This window comes from Echinops telfairi, unplaced genomic scaffold (assembly GCF_000313985.2).
Source record: "Echinops telfairi isolate 266 unplaced genomic scaffold, ASM31398v2 ScPeMD7_23;HRSCAF=83, whole genome shotgun sequence".
Classification (NCBI taxonomy): Eukaryota; Metazoa; Chordata; class Mammalia; order Afrosoricida; family Tenrecidae; genus Echinops; species Echinops telfairi.
The window spans coordinates 78,651,105-78,676,488 of NW_022103920.1; the positions used below are offsets into that span (position 1 = coordinate 78,651,105).

General features: G+C 43.3%; 1 protein-coding gene across 1 annotated transcript in view; it reads left to right on the top strand.

Annotated features, from left to right (window-relative positions):
- Positions 1-25,384, top strand: part of DNAH11 (dynein axonemal heavy chain 11) — a 330,595-nt gene that overhangs the window by 72,692 nt on the left and 232,519 nt on the right. Inside the window, 4 exon segments of the mRNA XM_045288657.1 lie at positions 26-68; positions 1,932-2,058; positions 20,412-20,564; positions 23,746-23,979. Coding sequence (XP_045144592.1) covers positions 26-68; positions 1,932-2,058; positions 20,412-20,564; positions 23,746-23,979 — 557 coding nt within the window.

Sequence of the window (25,384 nt, forward strand, 5' to 3'; positions counted from 1 at the left end):
ACAAAATCACAGAAAGATTTATGAGGCAAAAATAATCTCACACAGAAAAATCAGGATGTGAAGCTCGTGTCTCCTCACCTCTCCTCCATCTAGATCCACACGTTTCTGAAGGCGGTGCTTCTAGCTCTCTCACCCTCCCCCTGTGGTGATGCGCATCAGTCATGGGGCAGTGTGGAGCCCCCCAGGGGGGACTCAAGTTGTATTGCTTTCAAATGCCTTTTGCATTTGGGAAACAAGAAGATCTGAGGGTCAAGATCAGGGCTGTTGGGTGGATGGGGACAGATTTCCCAGGGAAATGCTCACAGAACGCCGGGCTCTCCTTGTAGAATGAGCGGCGGCATGGTTGTCCTGGAAGAAATCCCTTGGTGCGTCTTTGCTGGCCTTTTTCTCACCAATGAAGTTTCAATTTTCGTCAAACTTCTTCCTATTGAGCCGCTGGGATCATCTTGTGAGAAAATCCATTCGGATTACCCTTCGCAGTTCCCAAACACAGTCACCATCCCTCTCTGAGCCGACCTCTCCTCCTGGACTTTACATAACCTGGCCTCACAGATCTCAGCCAAAGGCACTGTCTTGATCAGACCTTTCTATAAGGCCCCTAAGGAGACTAAGTCAAGGACCGCTCTGTGAGAACCCGTCTGCACCTTCCACCGATTGCAGAGCCGTGCGCAAACACGTTTTGTTTGGAATAAATCCGTGCATGTATGACCTGGAAGCCTGGCAGCAATATTTGTGACTTCCTCTCATGTTAGGGGATGCATATATATCATGAGTACATATAACTAAACCAAAACATGTTTCTGCTTTCCAAAAGGCCTATTCTGTCCATTAGAAGACCTTATTAACAAGAGAATGGGCATGATTGATTCATTCACTAATCTGCCCTGCAAGTATTGATTTGACTACCTTCTTCTACATCAGAAACTGGGATTGGACACAATTATTTTTAAGTCCTTCATTTTGTATATAGTATTATGTTATTGGAAGTCACCCTTAGAGAACACTTAGTGCTTTAAAAATACCTGTTCTAAGGGTCATTTGGAAAATAAACCTCACCAATAATTGTAGAGCAGCCAGTGGTGATAGAAGATTCTTTTGATTAAACATGGGCAGACCAGCTTATAAAAGATGTCAATGTTGGATTGTAAAGAATTTGTATTATGAAATGAGAAAAGTATGTAGGTATAAATATATACTACTTAAATAAAATTGTTTATTTCCAGAGGCAAAGTGGACCAACATTTGAAAAGGGTGAATTTTTTCTGCAAGTTATTTCTGGCAGGGATCTCTGGGGCTTGTGGGGTCTGCTCTGAGCCATCTCTGCTCTGCTCAGAATGTGTAAAGTGGAAACAAGCCCACATCTTAGCACTGCTCCAGGGCCCTGGGCAGGTTGAAGCCACTTGTGTTTTGTAGAATTCTCACTGATGATGCCTTTTGTGCTCAGGCTGGGAAGTGGCCAATCAGTCTTGTCCCAGTGCCTATTTGGAGTGTCATTGAGAAGATAAATAAGGGGCATAAACCTCATGAGACTTTTGCGTGACTGTTGGACTGATAACTGCAATGTCAGTAGTTCAAACCCTTCAGCTGCTCTGGAGGAGAAAAATGAGGCTATTTGCTCCCATAAAGATTTATAGTCTCCTAAAGCCTATATAGGGTTGGTATGAGTTGGAATTGGCTTGATGGCAGTGAGTTTGGTCTGGTCTGGTCTGGTCTGGTTGAGAGAGAGAGAGACAGAGAGAGAGATTGTGTCCCCTCTGTCCATCTGTCCTACTACTGGCATGATTTGTAAGTCAGCCTTAAGGAAATGATGGTGTCAAAGAGAAGAGGGTGAGCTATATGTTCATGGACAGGTGGTAAGGAGCTGGGATGTATTATGTGGTACTTTCAATGACTGGGCAAGATATGCTTAAAAAGGATTTTCCTTTGTACAGACTTTCTCTTTGTGAAAAAGCTCTCGCTGCATACCTGGAAACCAAGCGAATCGTGTTCCCTCGCTTCTACTTCATCTCCTCTGCTGACTTACTCGACATTCTCTCACAGGGAGCTCAGCCTAAACAGGTAATGCTTTTTCTTAGTCTCATGATATGTTAGGTAAGGAATGTCTCATTGTCTCTTATTGTCAAATGCCACCTACTCTTGTCACACATGCCGGGAATTAGAACATCTTCAGGTAAAAGCCTTATTGCAGCAAAAGGGGACAGCAGAGACTGTCAGAGGGCCTGCTGGGTCTCAGTAAAGAGGCCAGTCAAAAGCTGTTGGGCTGCACGGTGGGCAATGGCGGGGGGTGGTGGTTTCACTATGGGTCAGCATTGCTCCATGGCAGCGAGCTTGGTTTCCTTTTCCTTTGATTGTCCCTCTCTCCAGTCAACTGTGACTCAGGCTCCCCAGGTGGAGGCGGGGCGGGGCAGGGAGAACCGCGCCACCTGGGTTTCAGGGGCTGCGTTTTCAGGGGAAGGTTGCCAGGGCTTGCTTCTGAGGGACCTCTGGGTGGACTTGGACTCAGTAACCTTCCAGTTAGCAGCTGAGTGTGTTTACAATGTACACCACCCAGCACCTCAAATGTGCACGCCTTACCTCTTGGGAGAAGTTGGGGAAGAAGCACTGGTTCCTGTATGTCCCTGAACTCCAGAACCAGGGCCTGAAACAACCTTGGCCTGCCTGACCCCTTTCGGAGGGGGAGGATGGGCCACTGACTGGTCCCTTCTTACCTCCGGGCACACCTCAGTTGGGTGCACTTCCCTTCATTGAGCTTCGTAGAGAATGTGTTTTACTGATGGAATGTTTGTGGCGACCGCAGGCGGCCCGCGGGTCTGTTGGTGCTGGGTTTTCAACAGTAGGTGCCCACATTGCACGTGTGTCACATGTTGGTAATTCTTGCAATATTTCACACTCTTTCAGAGTGCTCTTGCACACTCAGAAGTCTATAGCATGGTGTGCGCATACTTGTTCCATGCACTGGGACACCGAGCGGTGTGAATTCTTTTGTCACGACACTTGCTTTATGGCAGTAGTCTGGACCGAACTCAGAGTAGCACTGAAGGCAGGGCTGCCTGTTCCTTTCTTTCTTTCTTTCCTTTTCTTTTCTTTTCGTTTCTTTCTTTCTTTCTTTCCTTTTCTTTTCGTTTCTTTCTTTCTTTCTTTCTTTCTTTTCTTTTCTTTCTTTCTTTCTTTCCTTTCTTTCCTTTCTTTCCTTTCTTTCTTTCTGTATTCAACTCCAGAATCCAAAAGTAGACTCACTGCCGTTGAGTCAATGCTGACTCATATCAACCTCCTGTGGGTTCCCAAAAATGCAACTGTTTACAGGAATAGAAAGCTCTGTTACAGGAGTAGAAAGTCTTTCTCCCTCAGAGCTGCTGGTGGTTTCGAACTGTCAACCAAGAGAATCATAGCCCAACATGCAACCAATACACCACCAGGGCTCCCACTCAACCAGAGTAACCTTAATAATTCTGCTGGGCTAGCCTTCAGGGCTCTCAAAGTATCTTGGACATGACTGTGTTGTTGCAAGTTTGTGATCCGTGGTTGGACAGTATTAATTTCACAGATCACAAACGTGAAACAGCAGTCATTGGGCCCACATGTGCCCTGCTTTCTCTGTGCTGGGGAGTGGATCATTCCATCACACCTTGGGAGGTATTCTAGCTTCTCGGGTCCTTTTTCTTTTTAAAAAACGAAAATGACTCAACTCTACATAGTTCAAAATCCCAGTCTCATTCCCATGTAGAGTCTAGGCCTTCAAGTGATGACCCTGGAATTGGGCGGGAGACATGGAACCTTTATTTCCTCTTCCTCTACCCACGGACTTTGGAGTGGGCTGCCAATGCTCTTGTTCCGTAGTGTCCTTTGCTGGCTTTACCCCGCAGTGAGTATCACCCTCACCTGGCATTGATAGCCATTAGAGGACAAGCCTTAGGGGACAAGGAAACACCCCCATCTCTCTTCTAACCACCAGAGCCCTATTCATGGCCAAGCTAACTCCAGTTCAGCTTTCCAGTTCTTTCCTGGGCAATCCAACCTCTTCCTTCTCTTCCTCCTGGCATATTTTCCACCTAAGCAGATAATACACCAGGGACAGCATTTCCAGATTCAGTTCCATGAGGGATTATCCGAATTCTCTCCCTTGATCTTAGGGTTGGGGGTGGGGTGGGGAACACATCCTTCCCCACGTGGAATGAAGGGAAAGCCAAGGTTTTCCTCTCTGGGTAGACAACTCACAGCTGTGTGGATGCCTTCCTCTCTTCCTCCTCCGTCCAGTGCCTAGTTATCCTAGAGGGAACCTATGGAGGTAGTCGGGTAGGATGCTGGGAGATGGTACCTGGTCCAGTTTTATGTTCTCATTTCTTTTAACACTTTTGATGGTCAACTAGGTGAAGATTTTCAGAACTCATATCAGGTTGCCTTCAAGAATCCATACAACTTGTGCTTCCAGCTCATTCGTTGCAGTTCCCTCACCTGCCATCACTTATCCCACTTCCTCCCCGTGTTTCCTATCTCCCTTCCTTCCTCTTTCCCTCCGAACATTTCCCTTGGAAAATACTGCCCTTTTCATCTTCAATAGTTGATTATTCTACCATGTAGGCGAGCTCAGTTCCAGATGTGGAGGGTGACTAGGAGCCCCAGTATTGGGGGTTCCACTAGGCTCTATCCAGCCCCCTCTGCTCTCTTCATGTGTATCATCAGTACTTCTTTGTCCTTGACTTCACTCCTAGCAGGTGCTAGAGATCATTCAACATATTCTCATCACCGACTCTTGTAACCCCTTTAAATAGTTTTTAAAAAAATGCTTCATGCCTTAGCTAGACACTATGTGGAATCACAGGTATATATGCATATCTGAGCTAAACTAATGCCAGCTTCTTTTCCCTCATTAGTCTTGTAAGATTGCACATTTCTTAGTGTGTGTCAGTAACCTTAAAGGTGCATTTTTTTCAAATTCTCACTGCATTATTTCTACTACTTTATAGATTATTGTCATATTATCAGTACAGCTTAGAATTTATTTCATGTACGTCATTCATTTTAGCCATACCCCAATTATAAGTTCTGATTTCTTGAATGTTAAATATGTTGTTCAGTAGCAATACTAGTACCCCAGCTAATGAATGACTAGATTCATATATGGCACTATAATATATTAAACTCTAATGGAGATGGATGTTAGTATAGCAATACAGTGATTTCTACAATCAAGCAACTCTGATGAATATCAGCAGTAATATTTTTCACACCATACTAATCAGAGGTGGTGGGTAGACCTACTCACCTGCTAACATGTTCTGGTCATTAGGCAATAGTGTAAATTTGGTTACAATTCTCCTAGCCTGCCAACTCTGAAATTATCAGATTTTTGTATGCTCACTAATAGACATGGCTAGATTCCAAACACCAAACCATGGTATGAAAATCCATATTTGCCAAAACGGAGGATGATCACATCATATCACTATATCGTGGATGACTACATCATTCAGACCACCTTATTCACTGCTACTATGTTGACTTCGACTTATAGCCACCCGATAGGACAGAGTAGAACCACCCCCTTGGGTCTCCAACACTGTAACTCTTCACAGAGCAGCTGGTGATTTCAAACTGCTGACCTTGTGATTAGAAGCTCAGTGTAACCCACGAAACCACCAGGGCGCCTTGACTTCATCATATGTAATGATGATGACAATTACATCATTGTATCATCACATATCTGCCAGAACATGTCATTTCATAACTGCCAAAGTACCGAGGATCATGATCCAACCAAGTAGACATAATACTTCAACCATCACAGTCACCATTATTCTCACCTTGCACATCGGCATGTGTTTCTGCCAGACAGACATCATTAAAATGGTCAGATAGTAAAATTTTTACTGTGGTCATAAATGTGAACTCTTGGCTCATGAGACAGTCAATAAGTGAGTAGGTATATACATTTTGAAATTTACTTAAAATGTGATCATATTATTACTAAAGATCTTTATTAGAAAAAAAATGTCTGGCTCCTTTTGTGCTGTGAATAACATCTTGAAGTGATTTGTTGTGTCAGAAATAGTCAAAAGAAGTGAGACTAATACAGGAGTCACTGGGGTGTGCAAATAGTGAATGCACTGAGCTGCTAACTGAAAGATTGAAGGTTCAAGTCCACCCACAGGTGTCCCGAAAGAAAAGCTTGTCGATCTACTTTAGAAAACTCAGCCACTGGAAGCCCTCTGGATCACAGTTCTGCTCTGACACGCATGGGTTCACTATGAGTCAACTGACATGATGGCTACTAGGTTTCTTTGGTTGGTTGGTTGCTTTATCTTATTATTATTATTATTATTTTGGTTCAGGACAATCTGAACCACAACAAGGCCCTGAGTGACTCCAAGGGGTAATGGGTTGAGCTGCTAATTAAAAGATTGGCAGGTCAAGCCCACCCAGAGGCAAGCAGAAGGCCTGGTGATCGGCCTTTGAAAAATCAGCCATTGAAAACCCTATGGGTCAGAGCTGTACCCTGACACACTGGGTCCCCACGAGTGGTGGCTGCTGGCGGTTGGTTGGATGACTGCCTCCTTTCCTGAAATGGTTTTATGACATCAGTGTACTTTCGGCATTCTTGGTCACTTACTGTAGAAATCTGGGTAGTGCTTCCCTAAGATCTGCCATTCAAACCTTCCAGGAGCTTCATGGGGAAAAGATGTGCCAGTCTGCCTCTGTAAAGAGTCCAGCCATGGACGTTTCATGAGGCACGTCTACCCTGTCCCATAGGGTGTCTGAGTGGGAAGTGACCGGATGGCAGGGGGTTACTATGGAGGACGTCATGCTTGGGCAGTTATGCTGGAGCATCTAGCCCCAATCTACTCGCTTTTCAACATCAGAAAGGGCTTCAGACCGCCACACAGAGCTTTCTGGTCTCTGCCTTTTGTGCTGCCCTCCCTGAATGTGCTCCCTGTAGTGTGACGGAGATAACATGACAAGTGCAGCCTGTGGAGCCACAATGCCACTTCCCCGTAAAAGGCCCCCTGTGTGGCCAGATAACTCATGTTGACATCTTGTGAATGCATTGAATACTTCCGGCCCTACTCAGTTTAAGAGAGTTGGTCAGCACAAGAGCTTCAGCAGTTAATTGTGGAATTTGGTCAGCCTGAAAATAATCAACCAGGGAGGTCTGATACCACCCAGCCTCCATTCTGCACACAGATGTCCCATTTAAGGTACTTGTGTTGGAATGCCAGAGTGGTGGACTTTAGGATGCCTGCAATGAGGACTAACTGCTGGGTCATTTTGGTTCGGATCAAGTTCTGCCGAAGTTTTTCCTGCCAGCATTCCCACTGACCTCCCAAGGGTCAGGATTGGTAGACGTGGGCTCTGTAAAGCACTGCAGATATGGGTGCTCTTAGCTTCAGGGGTCAAAAGTGTCAGTAGGTGCTATACAAATACACATTTAAAGATACAATTGAAGGGTACCTTGGTATGGGCCAATGGTTATGTGCAACTGGTTTGAAGTCTATAGGATTCACTATGGAAATTGTTTGCATTCTTCTCTATTGGAAAATGGTCTATTTGTGTTTTAAAAAGAGAACAAAAGCAATCCCAGCCCACTGCCACCAAGTCAATTCTGGCTCACAGTGGCCTATAGGACAGAATGGAACTGCCACTTGGGGTTTTCGAGCCTGTAACTAATTACAGGAGCCGGGAGCTTCCTCTTTGGAGGAATAGTAGCTGGTGGGTTTGAACCTCTGACCTTGTAGTTAGCAGCCCAATACATAACCCACTTTATCGCCAGGGCTCTAGTCCACTTAAGGTTGGATGAAACAACCTGTTCACCCATTATATTACAAGGACTTTGAATAACTCACACCTTTGTGTAGTCAGGATGTTGCTAGAAACAACTTGCCTGTCGCTGTTTCAGCCTAAGATAGAGACCAGGTTGATAAGAGAAACAAAGCTCATTCTGCAAGTGTGACAGAAGAAAGAGTGAAGCGTGCTACCTCCAATCTGCTTTTTTTAAATCCAGAGAAAACCAAGCAAGTTATATGCTATACCAAACTGTGAGACAAAAATCAGGTTTTGCCATGATCATAGGAAACAGTCATGTGTACCTTCCCATGAAACATCATACTCCGTTGCTTATGTAAATGAGGAATGCTTCATGCTTGGTTACCTATCTTATTGACTTTATTTGCCCTCTTCCTGACTTATTCCCTATTGATTAGGCTTAAAAGGAATTTTTACTTACAAGAGAGTGTTTTGGATTTTCAACCAACTAAATCTTAAAATTTGATATATGTCTAGTATTTTGGTTTAACCCGCTCTATCAAGGAGACCTGGTGGCATAGCAGGATATGAGTCAGGTCAGCAGTTCAAACCCACCAGCTGCTCCTAGGGAGAAAGCTTGGGTTCCCTGCTCCCCTACAGCCTCAGAAACCCACAGGGGCAGATCTACCCTGTCCCATATGGTTGCTACGTGTTGAAATTGACTTGGTGACTGTGAGTGTGAGGAGGGTGTGTGTGTGTGTGTGTGTGTGCAACATATTTTAGACATGAATTGCAAGTGGCCTGGAAGACTTTTTATTGTTTTTTTTCCTAGCAGAGCTGTCACCTTTTCTCTTCCCTGACTCCATATGTAGTCGTCAGGGAAGCTCGTCCATGATGGAGCTCTGTCAAGAAAAACAAAAGGACACATCTTGCTGTGTGATCCGCTGGGGCTCTGTGGCCGCATAGTGGTACCCAAAGGCAAAGGGCTAGTGAGCATCCGAAATGCGGTGTCTAAAGCAACGGGTCCTTTAGTTCAATCAATGTGAATGGATTTGAAGTTAAATCTAAAGGCTGGTGCCTGGTTCCACCTTTCGCATATCCCATGAAATCTGAATCCAGAGGAAATATTTCTGATGAAAATTACAAACTGAGATAGGCTGTGAATATAAAATACACACCTAGCTGCAAAGACAGAGTACAGAGAAAAATGTAGAACAATTCATTAATTTTTAGTTTAATTAAAAGCAGAAATAATACTTTGGCTATGTCAGGTTAAATAAACTAGATGAAGATTAATTTCATCTGGTTTTGTTTTTATTTGCCCTACTATTAGAAGAAATTAACCTTATAAGGAATGTTTATGGCATGGGATGGGGCTGTTATATTTTGAATCTTGAATTATGTTTCTAGTATATAGCCTCTGCTATTGCAGTGGAGGCCACAATGCCTTTTCCAACATTCCACCAGGAACATGTGTACTTAGAAAACCCCAGACTCACTGCCGTTGTGCCATTCAGTCAATTCTGACTCATGGTGACCCTGCAGGGTGACAGAGAACCACAGCCTGTGTGTTTCCAAGGCTGTAAATCTTTAGGAGAGCAGAAAGTAACATGTGTGCAATCTGCCAGGCCACCAGAGAACATGTATTCCATTTGCATTCAGAAATGCCCTTCAAGGGCACAAGCACAAATTCTACGTAAAAGGAGATCTGCCAACTTGGCCTTTGAGAAATCTCCTAAATTGCAGTGGTGAGACAGATGGTACTCAACGGATACCTATAATACACTGTGCATATTGGCATTCAGAATGGTATTTGTGAGCGGTGGGTTTAATGAGGTGAGAAAAAGCCCTGCTGGATCTGAAAGGGGCCTTTATTGGACCCCCCCCCCCATTCCCCAAAGTCTAGCATGTTTCTGTATACTAGTGTGCCCTTGAACCTCATGATGGGTGGAAGCGTTTCAGTAGATAATGGAGCTCAAGAATGACTTACAGTCCACCCTGGCCTACGCTGGTACAGGCATTGCCATCAAGTCTCTTCTGAGTCATAGACCCTCTAGAGCAGCAGTTCTCATCCTGTGGGTCGCGACCCCTTTGGGGCTCAAACAACCCTTTCACAGGGGTTGCCTGATTCATAACAGTAGCAAAATTACAGTTATGAAGTAGCAACAAAACTAATTTTATGGTTGGTGGGGGTGGTCACCACAACAAGAGGAACTGTATTAAAGGATCGTGGCATTCAGAAGGTTGAAAACCACTGCTCTAGAGGGTTTCTGAAACTGTAGGTCTTTATTGGAAGCAGATTCAACTTTCTCCTTCAGAGGGCGATGGTGGATATGAACTGCCCCCGCATTCTAGCCACCAGGGCTCCTGGTAAAAGTGTGTGTGTGTGTGTGTGTGTGTGTGTGTGTATGTGTGTATGTATGTATGTAGTGTATGTATATATTATATATAGTGTGTGTATATTGTGTATGCATATATTATATATAATATTCACATATACCATATATACATACATATACACCGCACACATATACATTACGGTGACCAGACGTCCCGCTTTTTAACAATTTGTCCCACATCCTGGGGTGTTTTACAAAAGTCCCGATTTTTTGGAAAGAATGCACAAGCTAGGGTATACAGTTTTTGGCTGCCATGTGGCTATTTTGCCAGGATATGAGTTTTATCAATGGTGTCCCGCTTTTGTCCCGCTTTACCAATGTTAAAATCTGGTCACCTTAATATACATATTATATATACAGTAGAACCCCAGTACTCAACAGCATCAGTACTCAGCATAATTGGGTTTCGACGCAAAATGTCAAGAAAATTTTGCATCGGGGCTCGAACAAAACATCAGAATCCGACCCAACGCATGTGATTCTTGCAAACAAAAGCAATTTGTGTTTCGGTCACTTGGCGTTAGTTGGCATTGTTAGTACGCATTGTTTAAACCTTTTGCGGCTGTGTTCCAAGTGTTTTACTATAATTTTCTTAGTTTTTGTGGCTTTTGGTACTGTTTTTAGATAAAAAACATGGGCCCTAAGAAAGAGTTTTTTGGAACGAATCATCATGACAAGGAACTGGTTAACTGAGTTGTCTATATTGTTGATGATCATTTTGTAAACCCTTGTAGAAAACACTTAAGGAAACGCCCACAGCAGACCACGTTAGACAGATTTTTTTGTTTTTTTTTAAGAAAAAGCCAGCCAGGTCCTAGTGAAAAGGGCAAAGGAAAAAATGGGATTTCCCCTTCCAAACAATGACTCTCTCTCCATCCCTCCTCTCCACATCCGTGTCCACAGATCCAGATCCTCATCAACCCATGGTAGGGCCATGCTGTAGTTGTTTTTAAAAAAAACATTTTAAATTTGTGTTTCTTATTTAAATTATATGATTTCACTCTGAACGTATTTACTTTGAAATTTCTGTGTGATGTTTAGTGTAAAAAGGCAAGGTTAGGGTAAAAGCTTGGTGGTTGAGAATGGATTAATCTGTTTTCAGTTATTTCTTAGGGAAAAAAATCAATTCAGAACTTGACTGAATCTTATCTTGACACTCCTTCTAGAACAGATTAGTGTCAAGGTCTGGGGTTCTACTCTACATACATATACGTGTACACACACACACACACACACACACACACTGCTATTGAGTCACACTGCTTTATAAATACCATAGTGAGGGGATTCTGGCTCACACTAACCCAAGCGGTCGAGTGGAGAACCCTCATGTAGTTTCCAAACCAGGAAACTTGGTGGCAGGGAGGTTACACATTGGGTTCAAAACCACCAGACAAACCTGGGAGAAAGATGGGGCTTTCTACTCCTGTAAACAGAGCCTGGAAAACTCATGGGGTAGCCCTACCCTGTCCTAGACTAGCATTGCTATGAGTCAGTACTGACTTGATGGCAGTGGGTGTTTTTTGGAATCTCTGCTAGAGTGGCCTGCCTTGGTTTCTCTCAGAGAGCGGGCGGGGCGTTTGAACCCCTGGCGTTGCAGCGATGTGTTAGCAGCTGAGCATAAGCACCAGGGCTACAGCAACAAGAGGGGAGGCACAGCCTGTGAGCGGTCAGTTGCGGGCATGCATGCATGAGACGTCAGAAGCTGAGTTTGACAGGAGGTTGTAGAAGCAGTGGAGAAAAAGGCACAGAGAGCAGTACTCCAGGATCTGACCTCTTGACTCTGATTGCCCCCGTTGACTCTCTCCATCTTCAGCAGAGCCAGGGGGACTAGAAGCAGCTAACAAATGTGTCACTTCTTCCAGAAACTACAAAATGAGAGCATTTAGGAATATTTCATATTTTAACATGGTAGCCAAAGGTAGCCTAATAACTGGAGAATTCAGGTGTGTCACAAGGAAATAGTCTAATTAAAAAAATATTTCATAGATTTGATATCAAACAGGGATTATCCTTTCAAAATAGTTGACATCAGGTTCATTATGCACAAAATGATAAGCATGTGCTTTTCTTTTGTCCACTCGGAATATATATTGCAATTGCTTAGAATTCTATTGTAGCTCCTCCTCCTCCATTTGAATTCTCCCCACAACTAATTTACACACACACACACACACACACACACACACACACACACACACGACACTACAAAATCAGGATTGTTTCAGTGTAGGTTGAAAAGAAAAATATTACTGCACTGCTATCACTGAGACTCCAAAATTAAACCACGAAAAGCAGTGTGAGTGAGTCGTGTCAGCTAGGAGTTCTATGGTTGATTCTGGCTTCTGAAAGGACCCGGCTGTAGCCGGAGTTTTGTGTCACTTAATGCAAGTTGTTCTGTTTGAGCTAAAATAAATAGGTAGAGCTCCCAGCTGTGGCCATTTATACTTTAAGGTAAAGTATTTAAATCTGTTCAAATGCATAAAAAAAAACAAAACCTAAACTCCATCGCTGTTGAGCCCATTCCAGCTCACAGAGCCCCACATGACTAGCGGAATGCGCTCCGCAGGTTCCCAAGACCGGAACTCTGTCTGAAAGCGGAAAGCCTCATCTTTCTCCCTCGAAGTGGCTGGTGTGTCACCCACTGCGCCAGCAGGGCTCCGCAGCTCTCTGAAAAGTACCTGGCACTCGGGCCCAGATGGGCACAGAAGGAAAGCACGGAGCGATGTGCCTGACTGCTTTTCCTCTCGAACCAAGCAGCGCACCGCGGTGGAGTTGATTCTGGAGCATAGTGGCCCTGTAGGACGGCCGGAGTAGAAGTGCCCGATAGGGTTTCTGAGCCTGCCTCCTCTTTCTCCGGTGGAGTGGCTGAGGGGTTCAAACCTCTGACCTTTGCTTAGCAGCCCCTGGCTTCCCTCACTGTGATGTCAGGGCGCCTTTTCCCCCTTGAGGATTTGACAGTTGGCAGGAGGACAGGAGCTTTGTGTCAGTCCCTTGGAATGTGAGAGAAGGACAAATAAATCAGTCCTGCAGTTCAGGTCACCCACTGCTCCTCCACGACATCAGAAAAGACACGACTGTTAGTTGTGTTAGTTAATTATTTTCCACACATACTGCTATTCTGAACAGTATCACCATTATAAATGACTGCATTACTACATGCATCCCAAGGTGCTTACTGGGTCAAATTTGCTCCTAGGCCTTTGGGTTAATCAGTTAATTTTTGTTAATCAGTAGCAGTACATTAAAGAGATGGACAAAGATGAAATTAGGAATAGGCAAAGATCGGGTATTAAGACTGGAGAATATAATTGTAAATTTTATGATAGCATCTTTATTCCCTTTGTTTTCTACATGAACAGTTGCTATGGTCTAAGTAGCAGATTAGTTGATGACTGTTAATTTGCATTTTAAATAATTAGATGAGTCAATGTTTTCTACTTTATTTAGTGGTCGGCAAATATAAGGTTTTATACAAGAAGTCTTGCTGGGTATAATTCTAATATTAAGGAACTTTAGTTAGCAAAGTCTGGTTACATAGCACCAGTCCACTGACAACATGGTTCAAATTTCAGCTCTCCTGGTATATTAACTGTCACTGTATAAATATCAATGCTCTTGATTCAGAAACCGCCAGGTAAATTACCAACATGCATCACGATCAGTGCCCAATTGGATCACCGCTTTCCAAGTGTATATTCCGTTCGTGCATCAACAGCAGAGAGTGTCGTTGAGTTGCTCCCTTTCTCTCTCAGTAATGGAACCACATGGCATCTTACAGAACCAACTGACAGAGGATATGCCGCAACGGCATGAGTGCCATGCCCCTTTATGGCTCCACAGGAGCGGAGGAGAATCAACCCACACCTGCCGTCCACAGAGGATGGTTCCTGTGGGGCACAGGCAGACCTGCCCGCCTCCTCCAGCTTTCTTTGCCCTATTCTGACATGAGTCACCCAGCTCCTGACCCCCTGCCAGCCTAGGTTCAACAACCCATTGCAGTGTTCCCCCAGACCATGTGATTTTGGGGGGTTATTTTAGGGAAGTTGACAGGCTACCACAAGTCAGAATCCCAAGCCATTAAGGATAGAGTCCTTTTGTCTCTAGCACCTCTTCTCAGCCAAGCCAGCAAGCACATCTCTCTGGCTCTCAGCCTTTCAGCTCTGTAACCCCTTGGCCACTGCATGGCTTTAGCAAGTGTTACAAAGCTCCTCCAGTGCTGATAGGTTTCAGAAAGGCACCCCATTCTTCCAGCCATCCTCATGCCCAAAGGCACTTAGACTGCCTCATCCTGTGGGCAAGAAACTGTCTGTCTCGTGGTCTCTGCTGCCCCCCATGGCTACTTCCTTCTCCATGCTGTCTGTGCCGCTTCTCCACACACAATCCCGACCAGTGTGGCTCCTCCTCTCCTAGGCAGGGGTTTCTCGCTTACGGTTTGTGAGATAGCTCCTGTTATGCCCCGAGGAACGGTGAGACGGGCCAATCCCCTCCTTTGAGACCTTTATACCTTATTTGCATGCTCTGACCAAGGCATTTGATAGGAGAGAGAAGAACCATGCCAAGTTATTTCACTTCACCACAGGAACTAAGCAGTAAGGACAAAAGAGCAGGGAAAAACACGGAACAGTAAAAATGCCAGCAGTTAAAATTTAAATCTAGCATAAAAACAAATATCAGTATAGAAGACAAGAAGCCAGAGGAATTTAGTAAAATTATGGTTATCAAGTTAGATGAGGAGTGGTTGTGATTATTAAAAAACGGATTATATTTTTTTTAAAGTGTCCCAGAGAAAATGGCGTTGGCAGAAGACCTTCACAATAAAGAAGTGCTCGACATTGAAAGGTTAAAGTACAAAATGTTGGAAGCTGACCCAGAAATAGAAATAAAACAGTTGTCATCAAGTTGGTTCTTAAACGTGGGGACCTCATTCGCAGAGTAGAGCTATCTAAAGAGGGTTTTCAAGAACTGATGTTTCAGAGGGAGATCTCCAAGCCTTTCCTCCAAGGCACCTCAGGCGTTGTTCAAACTACTCTTGTGATATGTTTTCTACAAGGAGATAAGATATTTTAATTCTGAATATTCCTATGTTCTTAATGACAGTGCACTAAATAAGTAACTGCAGGAGCCCCTGGAGCAATAGTGGTTGGGCTGCAGGCTGCAAGTCCACCAGCTGCTCCTGGGGAGAAAGACCTAGGAATTCTTGTTGAGTCTCAGACACACACAGGGTCAAGTTCTACCCCACCCTATAGGGATGTCTATGAGTCGGCATTGACTCAATAGCAGTGAGTTGAGTGAGTAAATATTAGTTTTACTACTTTTTTTCATTTCCCTATACATATACAACCAAAGAAGGAGCATGGTTGTATAATGGATTACATTTCAGGGTGCTAACTGCGAAGCCAGTAGTTAAAAACTACCAACTGCTTCACAAGGGAGAGAGAAGGCTTTTTACTGACTTAACGATTTACAGGGCCAGAAACTCACCGGGATAGCTCTACTCGGTCCTATAAGGTCATTAGGAGTCAGGATCAACTCAGTGATAGTACGTTTTGTATACAGTCAAGGGAAGAAAATTTTAAATATTTCAATGAAGAAATTTACAACTGTTGGAAGAAGTTTGAAATATTTTAACGAAACATTTAAAAATTCATGGCATTATCCTAATGATCTTCATTGATTGTTAGGACACTTAACCCGATTTTAGCTTCAAGAGCCGTTTTCGAAATCTGCTCACTGGTGAGTGGACATACCTAATTTATTGTAAATGGAGGCAGCAGCTTTTCCATTTTCATTGCTAACTTCATAAACTCAAAACCTGAAGTGATTTGCTCTTTAAAAATGATTAGAAGCATTTGAATCCTTCCTCACCCTTGACAGAGAAATAAGAAAGAAAGGGAGTGGTCCTGAAGTAGGAATCAGAAAGAAGACTCTTTCATGTTCAGGAACCCTGGTGGTCCGACAGCTGGGCATGCAGCTGCTGGTGGGTGGTTTGAAGCCACCCAACGACTCCACGGGAGAAAGAATTGGCAATCTGCTCTCGTAAAGATTACAGCCCAGAAAACCCCCTGGATGGATTCTGCTCTAGCACATGCATGGCTCTGCACTGACATTGATAGACAGCACTTAACAACATGCCGAGGTGTTAGTGTTTAACATATCCCTCTGAGCCATCAAATAAAACTATATCCAAATAGCTCACAAAGAAGGACTTTTAATTTCATGTTAATATATACAAAGAGACCCAATTAGGAATGAAATAACTCAGAGGGCAGCAGGGTTCCATATTCAATAAAAAACAGGCCCAGCCAGCAGGAGCTTTAAATAGGAAAAGGAGTGTGTGACCACATGTGACTTCAGACACGCAGTGTCTAAGTGATGGGAGAGCTCCCAGCCCCGGGTTTGCCTCTTCTGAGCACTGACTGACTGACTGTAGAGTCAGAGGCTCTTTTTGAAGCGATTTTCTCACCAAAGCAATAATGTGTGAGGGTGGATGGTGGTCGTGGCCTCATTTACACTGCGGCTTTTTCATCGGAATATTATCTAGGCCTGTTAACGCAGTGGAAGCCATTCAACATCTGTGCCCCTCCTGGCCACTTCAGCAGTGACAGGGAATAGCTAGATTATTGGGAGTACTTTCTGCGATGAAAGCCTTGCGGATAATGTACGGGGATGGAGGAGAACATGAAAAGCCAGACGACGATTAGTCTGCTACCCCTCGATGTGTAAAGAAAGTGAGAGGCTCGACATTTCTATTTCAAACTCGGAAGGGTTCGTGCTGTGATTTTCTTTAATACGGAAACTGCAAATTCAGCAAAAAAGCTAAAAACTTCGCAGATGGAATCTCCCCAAAAGAGTTGCTAGGGATCCCTGGTGGTTCTGTGGAATCAACATTGTGCAGCTGCCTGCAAGGTGAGACGTTCAAGCCCACCAGCGCTCTGTGGAGGAAAGGCGAAGCTGTCTGCTCCCATCATGAAAGCCTTAGGTAGAGTTGTTAGGAGTTGCGACTGACTGGTTTTCGGGAGGAAATGAATTCCTTAGCCATGTTGACATTGGTCTTACCGGGCAGGAAATTCTGGCAGGTCACCATTGTTTCTGCCTTAGGTTTATTTTTCTCAGAAATCAACTCTAGAAGCAGCTGTCCCCTTATTTCCAGTTCAGTTGCACGGCATGTCAAGAAAGAATGTGTTAGCAGAGAAAGACCCCCTAAGCTGGATGTAGACACTACACATCGTCTCCAGGTTACCAGCTATTGTGATGTGCGCAATGTGTGAGGAGGGAAGGCAGGCCTGCTGATCCACTGTTGAGAGCTCTGACATAGAAACCTCCGTAAAGAGCAGTTCTACGCTGATCCGTGCAGGGCGGCGTGAGTCAACGTCTAGTGGACACCTGCTTTTTGTCTTGCCTTGGCTAAAGAGGGAATGTTACGTCAGCTGCAGATGCTTCCTCAGGCCACCGTCTGTTGGCTTGGTCAAGGACGCCCTCTTTCTCTTCTTCCTCAGGTGGCCTCCACCTACCGAAAGCATGTCCACTCCTCCTTTGCTTCTGGCCCAGCTTTGTGCAAGTCTGCTAGATGGGGAGGCGTGCCATTGTGTGTGCAGACGGAACTTATCAGAATGGGTGGGTCAAGGGTTCCAGAGTGAATGCAAAGGCTTCATCCTTCAGCTTTGCTGTTGGTTTTGTGGCGTTCGCTGGAAGGGGGGTGGAGCGCAGTGTACTGCATCCTGGGGATTCCTTTCATAAATCCAGTCCTTGGAAGGTGAGATGAGAAAGTGGCAGAACAATTCAAACATGGTAGATATGCTCTGGAGCTGCAGGTTCAAAATCCAGATGCCACTTACTTTCAGTGATGTCAGCCTAGGAAAAGTCACCTCTAATATATTAGCTTTAATTTCTATATTGATGAAAACTGGAAAATCCGATTTCCCTTCCTTATGTAACAGGATTATTGTGGGGGGCTCATGTCTTATCAAAGCAAGACCCAACAAAAGGGTAAGATTATATTTAACTTATAATTGTTAGTTATTTTAACAAAGCTTTTAATAAGCATAAATTAACGATGTAAACCTGATTTTTTTTTTTAAAAAAGAACTTGACTGGAAAATTCCGACAGACTACCATATATTTGCTATTTTATGACACCTCTTAGTCTAGCAGGCATGGCTCTGCTTTTGTGAATGCTTGTTATTGAAAGTTTTGCCCTCTCTCCAGCCCTGTCCAATGACTTGAGTTTTTATCTGTACAGATCTGCATGTATTTTGGTCTAAAAATCTGTCCTACACATACATGTGTACTTTCCTTTTCTAAATGGTATTTGAAATTCTAGAACATTGGTTAAATTAATATAACTATTAATAGAATTACCATCTTCCCCGTGAGGATGAATTATAATGTTCCCCAAGAAAATGATAAGATGTCTCTGAATTGGACATTAAATACATGAATGGATTTTGAGCTCACACTTAATTAAGCGCTAATCTAAAGAACGATGGGTTCTTATGGCATGGCCCCACCCAATGCCTGCCGTCATGAAGAGATCATAAAGTTATGGATGCTATATCAACATATGGTGAAGAAACAGATGGTGCCCAGCTATGAGAAAGAATAGTGTCTGGAGCACTAAAGGCTTGTCTCCAAGCAAGCAGCCATCAAAGAGGTGGCAGCTAAGTCACTATGGAAGAAGCACGTGAGCCTCTGTGATCCAAGGAGAGTAAGTAATAAAAGCTAGGTGAGTCCCCTCTGGCCATGGGTAAGGGATGTGAATTGCCTTACTATCAGAGCAAGTGCCCTGGAAAGGGAACTAATGTGGGTGTAGTTAGGTTACAGTCAAACACCTTATCATTTGCTTTCTCTCTCTCTTTTTTTGCTGATAATGAAATTTATGTATTTATTTTTTTAGTTTATTTCATTTGTTTATTTTTTAATCATTTTATTAGGGGCTCATACAACTCTTATCACAATCCATACATACATCAATTGTGAAAAGCACATTTGTACATTCGTTGCCCTCATCATTCTCAAAACATTTGATCTCCACTTAAGTCTCCGGCATCAGGTCCTCTTTTTTACCCCCTCCCTTCCCGCTCCCCCCTCCCTCATGAGCCCTTGATAATTTATAAATGATTATTTTGTCATATCTTGCCCTGTCCAATGTCTCCCTTCACCCACTTTTCTGTTGTCCATCCCCCAGGGAAGAGGTCACATGTAGATCCTTGTAATCAGTCTCGCCTTTCCAACCCACTCTCCCTCTATGCTCCCAGTATCGCCACTCACACCACTGGTCCTGAAGGGATCATGCGCCCTGGATTCCCTGTGTTTCCAGTTCCTAACTGTACCAGTGTACATCCTCTGGTCTAGCCAGACTTGCAAGGTAGAAGGGATCATGATAGTGGGGGTTGGGCGGAGGAAGCATTTAGGAACTAGAGGAAAGTTCTTTTGACCCACTCTAATTTGTAGTTTCTATTATTTATCTTTTCAACTGAGGTTCTCCTGTGTTTTATTTTGTTACCAATACTGGAATTGTTTTTTTTTTTTTATTTATTTGGGGCTCATACAATTCATCACAATACATAGATCAATTGTGTAAAGCACATCTATACATTTGTTGCCCTCATCATTCTCAAAACATTTGATCTCCACTTAAGTCTCCGGCATCAGGTCCTCTTTTTTACCCCCTCCCTTCCCGTTCCCCCCTCCCTCATGAGCCCTTGATAATTTATAAATTATTATTATATCTTATATATGTTTGTTTTTATATGTATTTTTCTCTATATGAAATCCTCAAATAGGTAAATCTATAGAGACAGTAACTAGATTAGTAGTTTCTTGGGCTTATGGGGGGGGGGAGCTAATAATAAGTACAAGGAAGAAAATGTTCTAAAATTGATTATAGTGACTGCACAACTCTTTCTAATATATTTAAAATATTTAACTGTATTATATGTGAGTTACATGTCAATAAAACTGTTAAGAAAAAGACAATTTCCAGGAGGAGGATTATCCATGGGAATATGGAAAGCCTACAATCATGTAGCAGAACACAGGGAACTTGGTGAACGTATGGTAAACATACGGTACCAGAGCACCTGGCCACTTCTCCATCAAGGTCATCTCAAATTCTGGAATTTGAAAAGTGATCCATTTTGAGGGAAAACACTTAGAGACAACACGATAATTCTACAAAGAACATTTTATGAATTCATATGCCACCATCCCTAGAGTCCCAGAAAGCATCTACAGTGAGAAATGCCTTTATCTTATTTCATTGGTGTGCCCTAGGTAACACGCCACCTTGCCAAACTCTTCGACAGCATCGCAGATCTGCAGTTTGAAGACCATCAGCATGATGTAGCGGCGCACAGAGCAGTTGGGATGTACAGCAAGGAAAAGGAATATGTCTCATTCCAAGGCGCACAGGAATGCACAGGCCATGTATGGTTTGAGTGGAGTTTTCTGTCCTTGAAGAAGATTGTTAGAGCGTATATATATTTTTCAAATCAAATAAGTAAAAGCACATGTCAGGTCAGGCTCTGGTTGCTTTTTGCTTTGGAAGATTCCTGTTTACCTAGAATCCAATATGACAGAGAGTTCTTCTGCCAAGAGCCCCATTTTCTGATCACTTGGCTTTGGCACCCACCGGGTCTTCGAGATGCTAAAAGTTAAACTAGGCAGAAGGAGCTGTCACTGTTTGATTGAGTGGCCCCCAGAATTAGTGGCAGGTGGCACCCAGTGGCTGAGCCTGTTCCATAGCATGCTCTGTTTGCATGCCTCTGAGAGGATGCTGGGAAGGGCTAGGGGAAAGCAGCAGCTAGCAGGAAAGCGTGCTTCAGATGGGCTCTGTGATTGCATGTTCTGGATGGAGAGAGTGTGCAAAGGGACTGCAGGTAAATGAAGTTGACTGAGTCTACTGCATTGATGTCATGTACTCCAAGTACCGTATATACAGCTCAGCCAGCATATTCTCTTTTCCAACACTCAAACACCTCAAATCAATGCCTAAGTAAACCACAAGAAAGGCTCATTAGGATTTATGAAGACCTTCTGTCAATCAGATGATTTGGAGGAATTGACTCTTTCAGTGAGGATGCTTGCGTAGCCTGCGTTAGTGCACAGAGTAACTAACTTATGATCTTTGTGCAGGGATTCTCTTTTCTCTGTTGGATTTAATATTGTTCCAGAGAAACCCTGCCAAATGCAGGAGAAGCAGATGGTAGAATATTTTGATTAAAATATATTTTTTGATCTCTTGGGCTTTTTAGGATACTATTGCAAAGATTAGAAAAAGTCGCCATAAACTATCTTGACAAAAGTGTGCCGCTGTCTGTGCCCTCCCCAGCAGATTGCTGGCTAACTGGCATGGGGCCCAGAGCAGGATAGTCCAGTGACATATGTGGTTGTCACCAGAGGAATCTTTGATCGTGAAAGTTTTTAGAGTGCTCTAATTTTCCCTATATAAACAACTCATGCCTGATATTTGAACATCTACCACGTTCGCCTTCTTGCTCAGTGATAAGAAGATGCTTTTCGTTTGTTTTTTTCTTCTTTTTCTGAATTTTTATGATTAATTCCTCATAATATTTAGTATTTGTAATTGTATCATCAAATGTTGATTGAATGAATATCGACTGCGCATCAATATCAACTTAGGCTTTTGGGAGTTCTGAAATGAAGAAGATGCGGCCCTCGTGTTTGAGGGATGCTTGGGTTAGTAGAGGCGATGGTTGTGTTACAACTGGTGATGGTGGAAAGTGATCATTGCTATCATAGAGGGTCAAACAGAAGCTTATGAAATACCAAGAAGGGGGATCAAATGCCTCAGCAGAGTTCAGTTATGCAATCGTCCTGAGTTAAGTTGCAGTTGTAGACGACATTGCCTGAGAATGATCTGTGGGTTTATGTGTGGTGTCTTCCTAGGCGAACTGCAAAACTCTTGAGGCCAAGTCTAGTACTTGGGACGTACTCAAATGATGCCTGATTTCCAGTGGGAACTTGGGCACAGTGAAGGAGTTGGGTAATAGGCTAAAATCAGATGGTAGAATACTTTGGTTAAAATATATTTAATTTAGGATCACATTGATTAGATCAGGGACCCTGGACTCACGCTTGTTCACAAAGCACATCTGTGATGTCAGAGGAGGTCGCTCTGATTAAGAGGCTATGGGGCCATTGCCGGAGAAGCGCTTCCTTTTCCTTCCAGGGAGGGATTGATGCCAGCTCATGAACTGTCTATTGCTCCTTCCCAGTTTTCTTAAGAGAAGCCCTAGAGCAGTGGTTCTCAACCCTCCTAATGCTGTAACCCTTTAATACAATTCCTCAAGTTGTGGTGACCCCAACCATAAAATCATTCTCTTGGCTACTTCATAACTGTAATTTTACTACTGTTATGAATTGGGTGACCCCTGTGAATGGGTCATTTGACCCCCCAAAGGTGTCGACCTACAGGTTGAGAACCGCTGTCCTAGAGGCAAAGCTGTAATCTTTACAAGGGCAGGCAAAGAAATCAGTAATAGTGCCTGTACCATCTCATGTGGTCCTTGGAACTTAGTACTGATAGTCATGTTTTTATATGGCGGTGGTCACTTGCTTCCGAATCACTGTGTGTGAATGTGTATGTGTATATGTGTGTGTCTCAGTGGTGCAATAACCCATGGAACCAGTAAAAGAGGCCTATAGGTAAATAAAACCAAGCATATTTGAGTGGGATAGGAAACTGGATGAAATGTATTTGTGGGAGCCAACTAGACTTGAACTGAATTTTTCAAAAGAAGATTAATTTTCACAAGTCAGCGGTTGTCCTCTCTCACATACTCTCCTGCTGTCTAATTTCTGACAAGTGAAAAGAGGAGAACCAGTAGGGAAGATAATTAAGATACTTGTTGCAAACACTTTGTCTTACTACTAAAAAATATGGAGATTTTTAGATAAGATGTTTTCATATATATAAAAATTATCCAAAGATATGTTTTTATAGAAAAAATTAATTGAGTGTTATAACCAAAGCTCTAGAACAATACCCAGACCTCTGTACATGACCCTGATGTCTGGTTTTTCTAACATTGGGTGTTATACGAGAAGATCTTAGTATAGGGTCCCTCTCCCTTTTCTTCAGATTTGTAGAAAAGAAAACAAAACAGTAGCCATGCCCTCTCTCACCCCACCTCTGTTTAAGGCATGGACGTTATCAGCCACCTGCTAAGAAAAACGAGATGAGCAGTACATGTACAGGTTCATGTACAAAGAAGACATAAGAAATCAATTGTTCAGTTCCTACCTTCGAATTTTCCCTCTTCTAGTTTCTTTGTTATTGTTGTTACCTGCCTCTGAGTCACAGACCCATGTGACAGGGTAGGACTACCCCATCATGTTTGCTAGCCCTTTATCTGTGCAAAAGCAGTTTGCCAGGCCTTTATCCCACAGAACTGTTGGATGGCTCAAGCCAGTCGCCTTTTTGGTAAAGGCCACGTGCTTAACAGTTGCACGGTCTGGCCTTCTTCCACGTGGGTTTAAAATACATTCCTCTGTGGCCTTACTCTGAATGACCTTGGCAGTGAGAAGATGAGGTCTCTCTTTCCAGGTTAAGTCCATGCAGTGACATGTCGATTTTCTTCACAAGGTGGAGATGTGGCTTCTGCAGCTAGAACAGGCCATGAGAGACACGGTGCGGCACGGGATCACAGAAGCCATCGCCGCCTATGAGGAGAAACCCAGGGAGCGGTGGATCTTCGATTTCCCCGCTCAAGTCGCACTAACTAGTTCACAAATCTGGTGGACTACGGATGTAGGCATCGCCTTCAGCCGGCTGGAGGAGGGCTATGAAACCGCCCTCAAGGATTTCCATAAGAAACAGGTATTTTATAGATTAATGATGTTGAGACGCAAAGGGACCTGGAGAGGTAAGCTTCATTCAGTCATTGTCTACGAGGTATCTTCTATGAGTGAACCTGTGGAGCAGGAAGATGCGGGCCATCTTTTGTTTACATGTTTACTTTCCATTCTCTTTGGGTGACCACTCTTTCAGTGTTCACGTGGTGTACGTATTTTTCATCATGCCTGTTACCCCCAGTTCTGGTATGTCACTCTTACCTAGGTACGGTGTCTGTTTTTTTCCTTCTGTGTGAGAACCGCCATCTAGGCTGGTCATGTATTTGCTAGAAAGTGTGTCTGTGCATTTTCTACATTTCAAAGGCTTCCATCTGGTAATAGGTCATTAAACAAAGGCAAATATTTTTGTACTCTTTGGGTTGCCTGTTAATTATAAATCGCAGTTGAGCAACTTTGGCAAATCGTCTATTTAGAGTTTCATAAAATTCAATCCAGCTGTGCTGTATTCTCACCTTAAACCACCCATCCTTAGGGATGATCTTGGCTGTGGAACAGCGGAACAGAAAAGATAGGACTTTTCTCTCAGCTTATAGACTAAAAGAGTCCTTGGCTTGAAAAGACCTTCAATATTGATGTGTCCACCTTTAAAATATGAATCCAGAGATATTAAGTGACTGTCCCAATTTGCGAGTGAACCTGGCCGGGGCAGCAGCTTCTCCATGGCATGGGCATCGCCCGCTTCTCGTTGGCTCTCTTTTGCCCGGCAGTGCTCTGTGCTTCGTGCGTCGCAGCAACCCAATAGATCAGAGAGTAAAGGACACCTGTCTTTTCTATATAAACAAGAATTCTACACTTTTAAAACGTGTTGATTATTTTTTTAATTGTGCACTTTTGGTCCTAGATAGTGACTACCAAACTATACTTGTGTTAACTAAAGAGGTGTTTTGTATATTTACTGTTGGAGAAAATGGCATCCTTTGCCACGTGGAAGACGAGCCATTGGTTTCTAGGTAGTGGGCTTACGTAGTCCTTCAAAGAGTTGACGGACAGTTTTCCCCGGGACGCTGTCTCTGCCATTCTGGTTACTGCCGCTTCGATGAGGAGACGAAGCAGTACATTCCTGTCATGGGTGTAAATAATTAGTATTGAGTTAATTTGCTACTGATTGTATTCTGCTTTACTTATAAAAACATCTTTCTGGTTAATTAATTTATTGACTTCTGTGCTTTGATCAGATTTGCATTATTGCATTTAATGAGTTTAGCAGGGTTATTTTTAGTGAGACTATTTTAAAATACTTAAAGTTATAATAAAATATGCTTTTATGATTAGCTTTTATCATCCACTACCCAAACTTGAATCTTTCAGCAAACATATATCTACTTATTGTCCCTAAGTTTTCAACTTTCATTTGTCACTTATCCATCTTT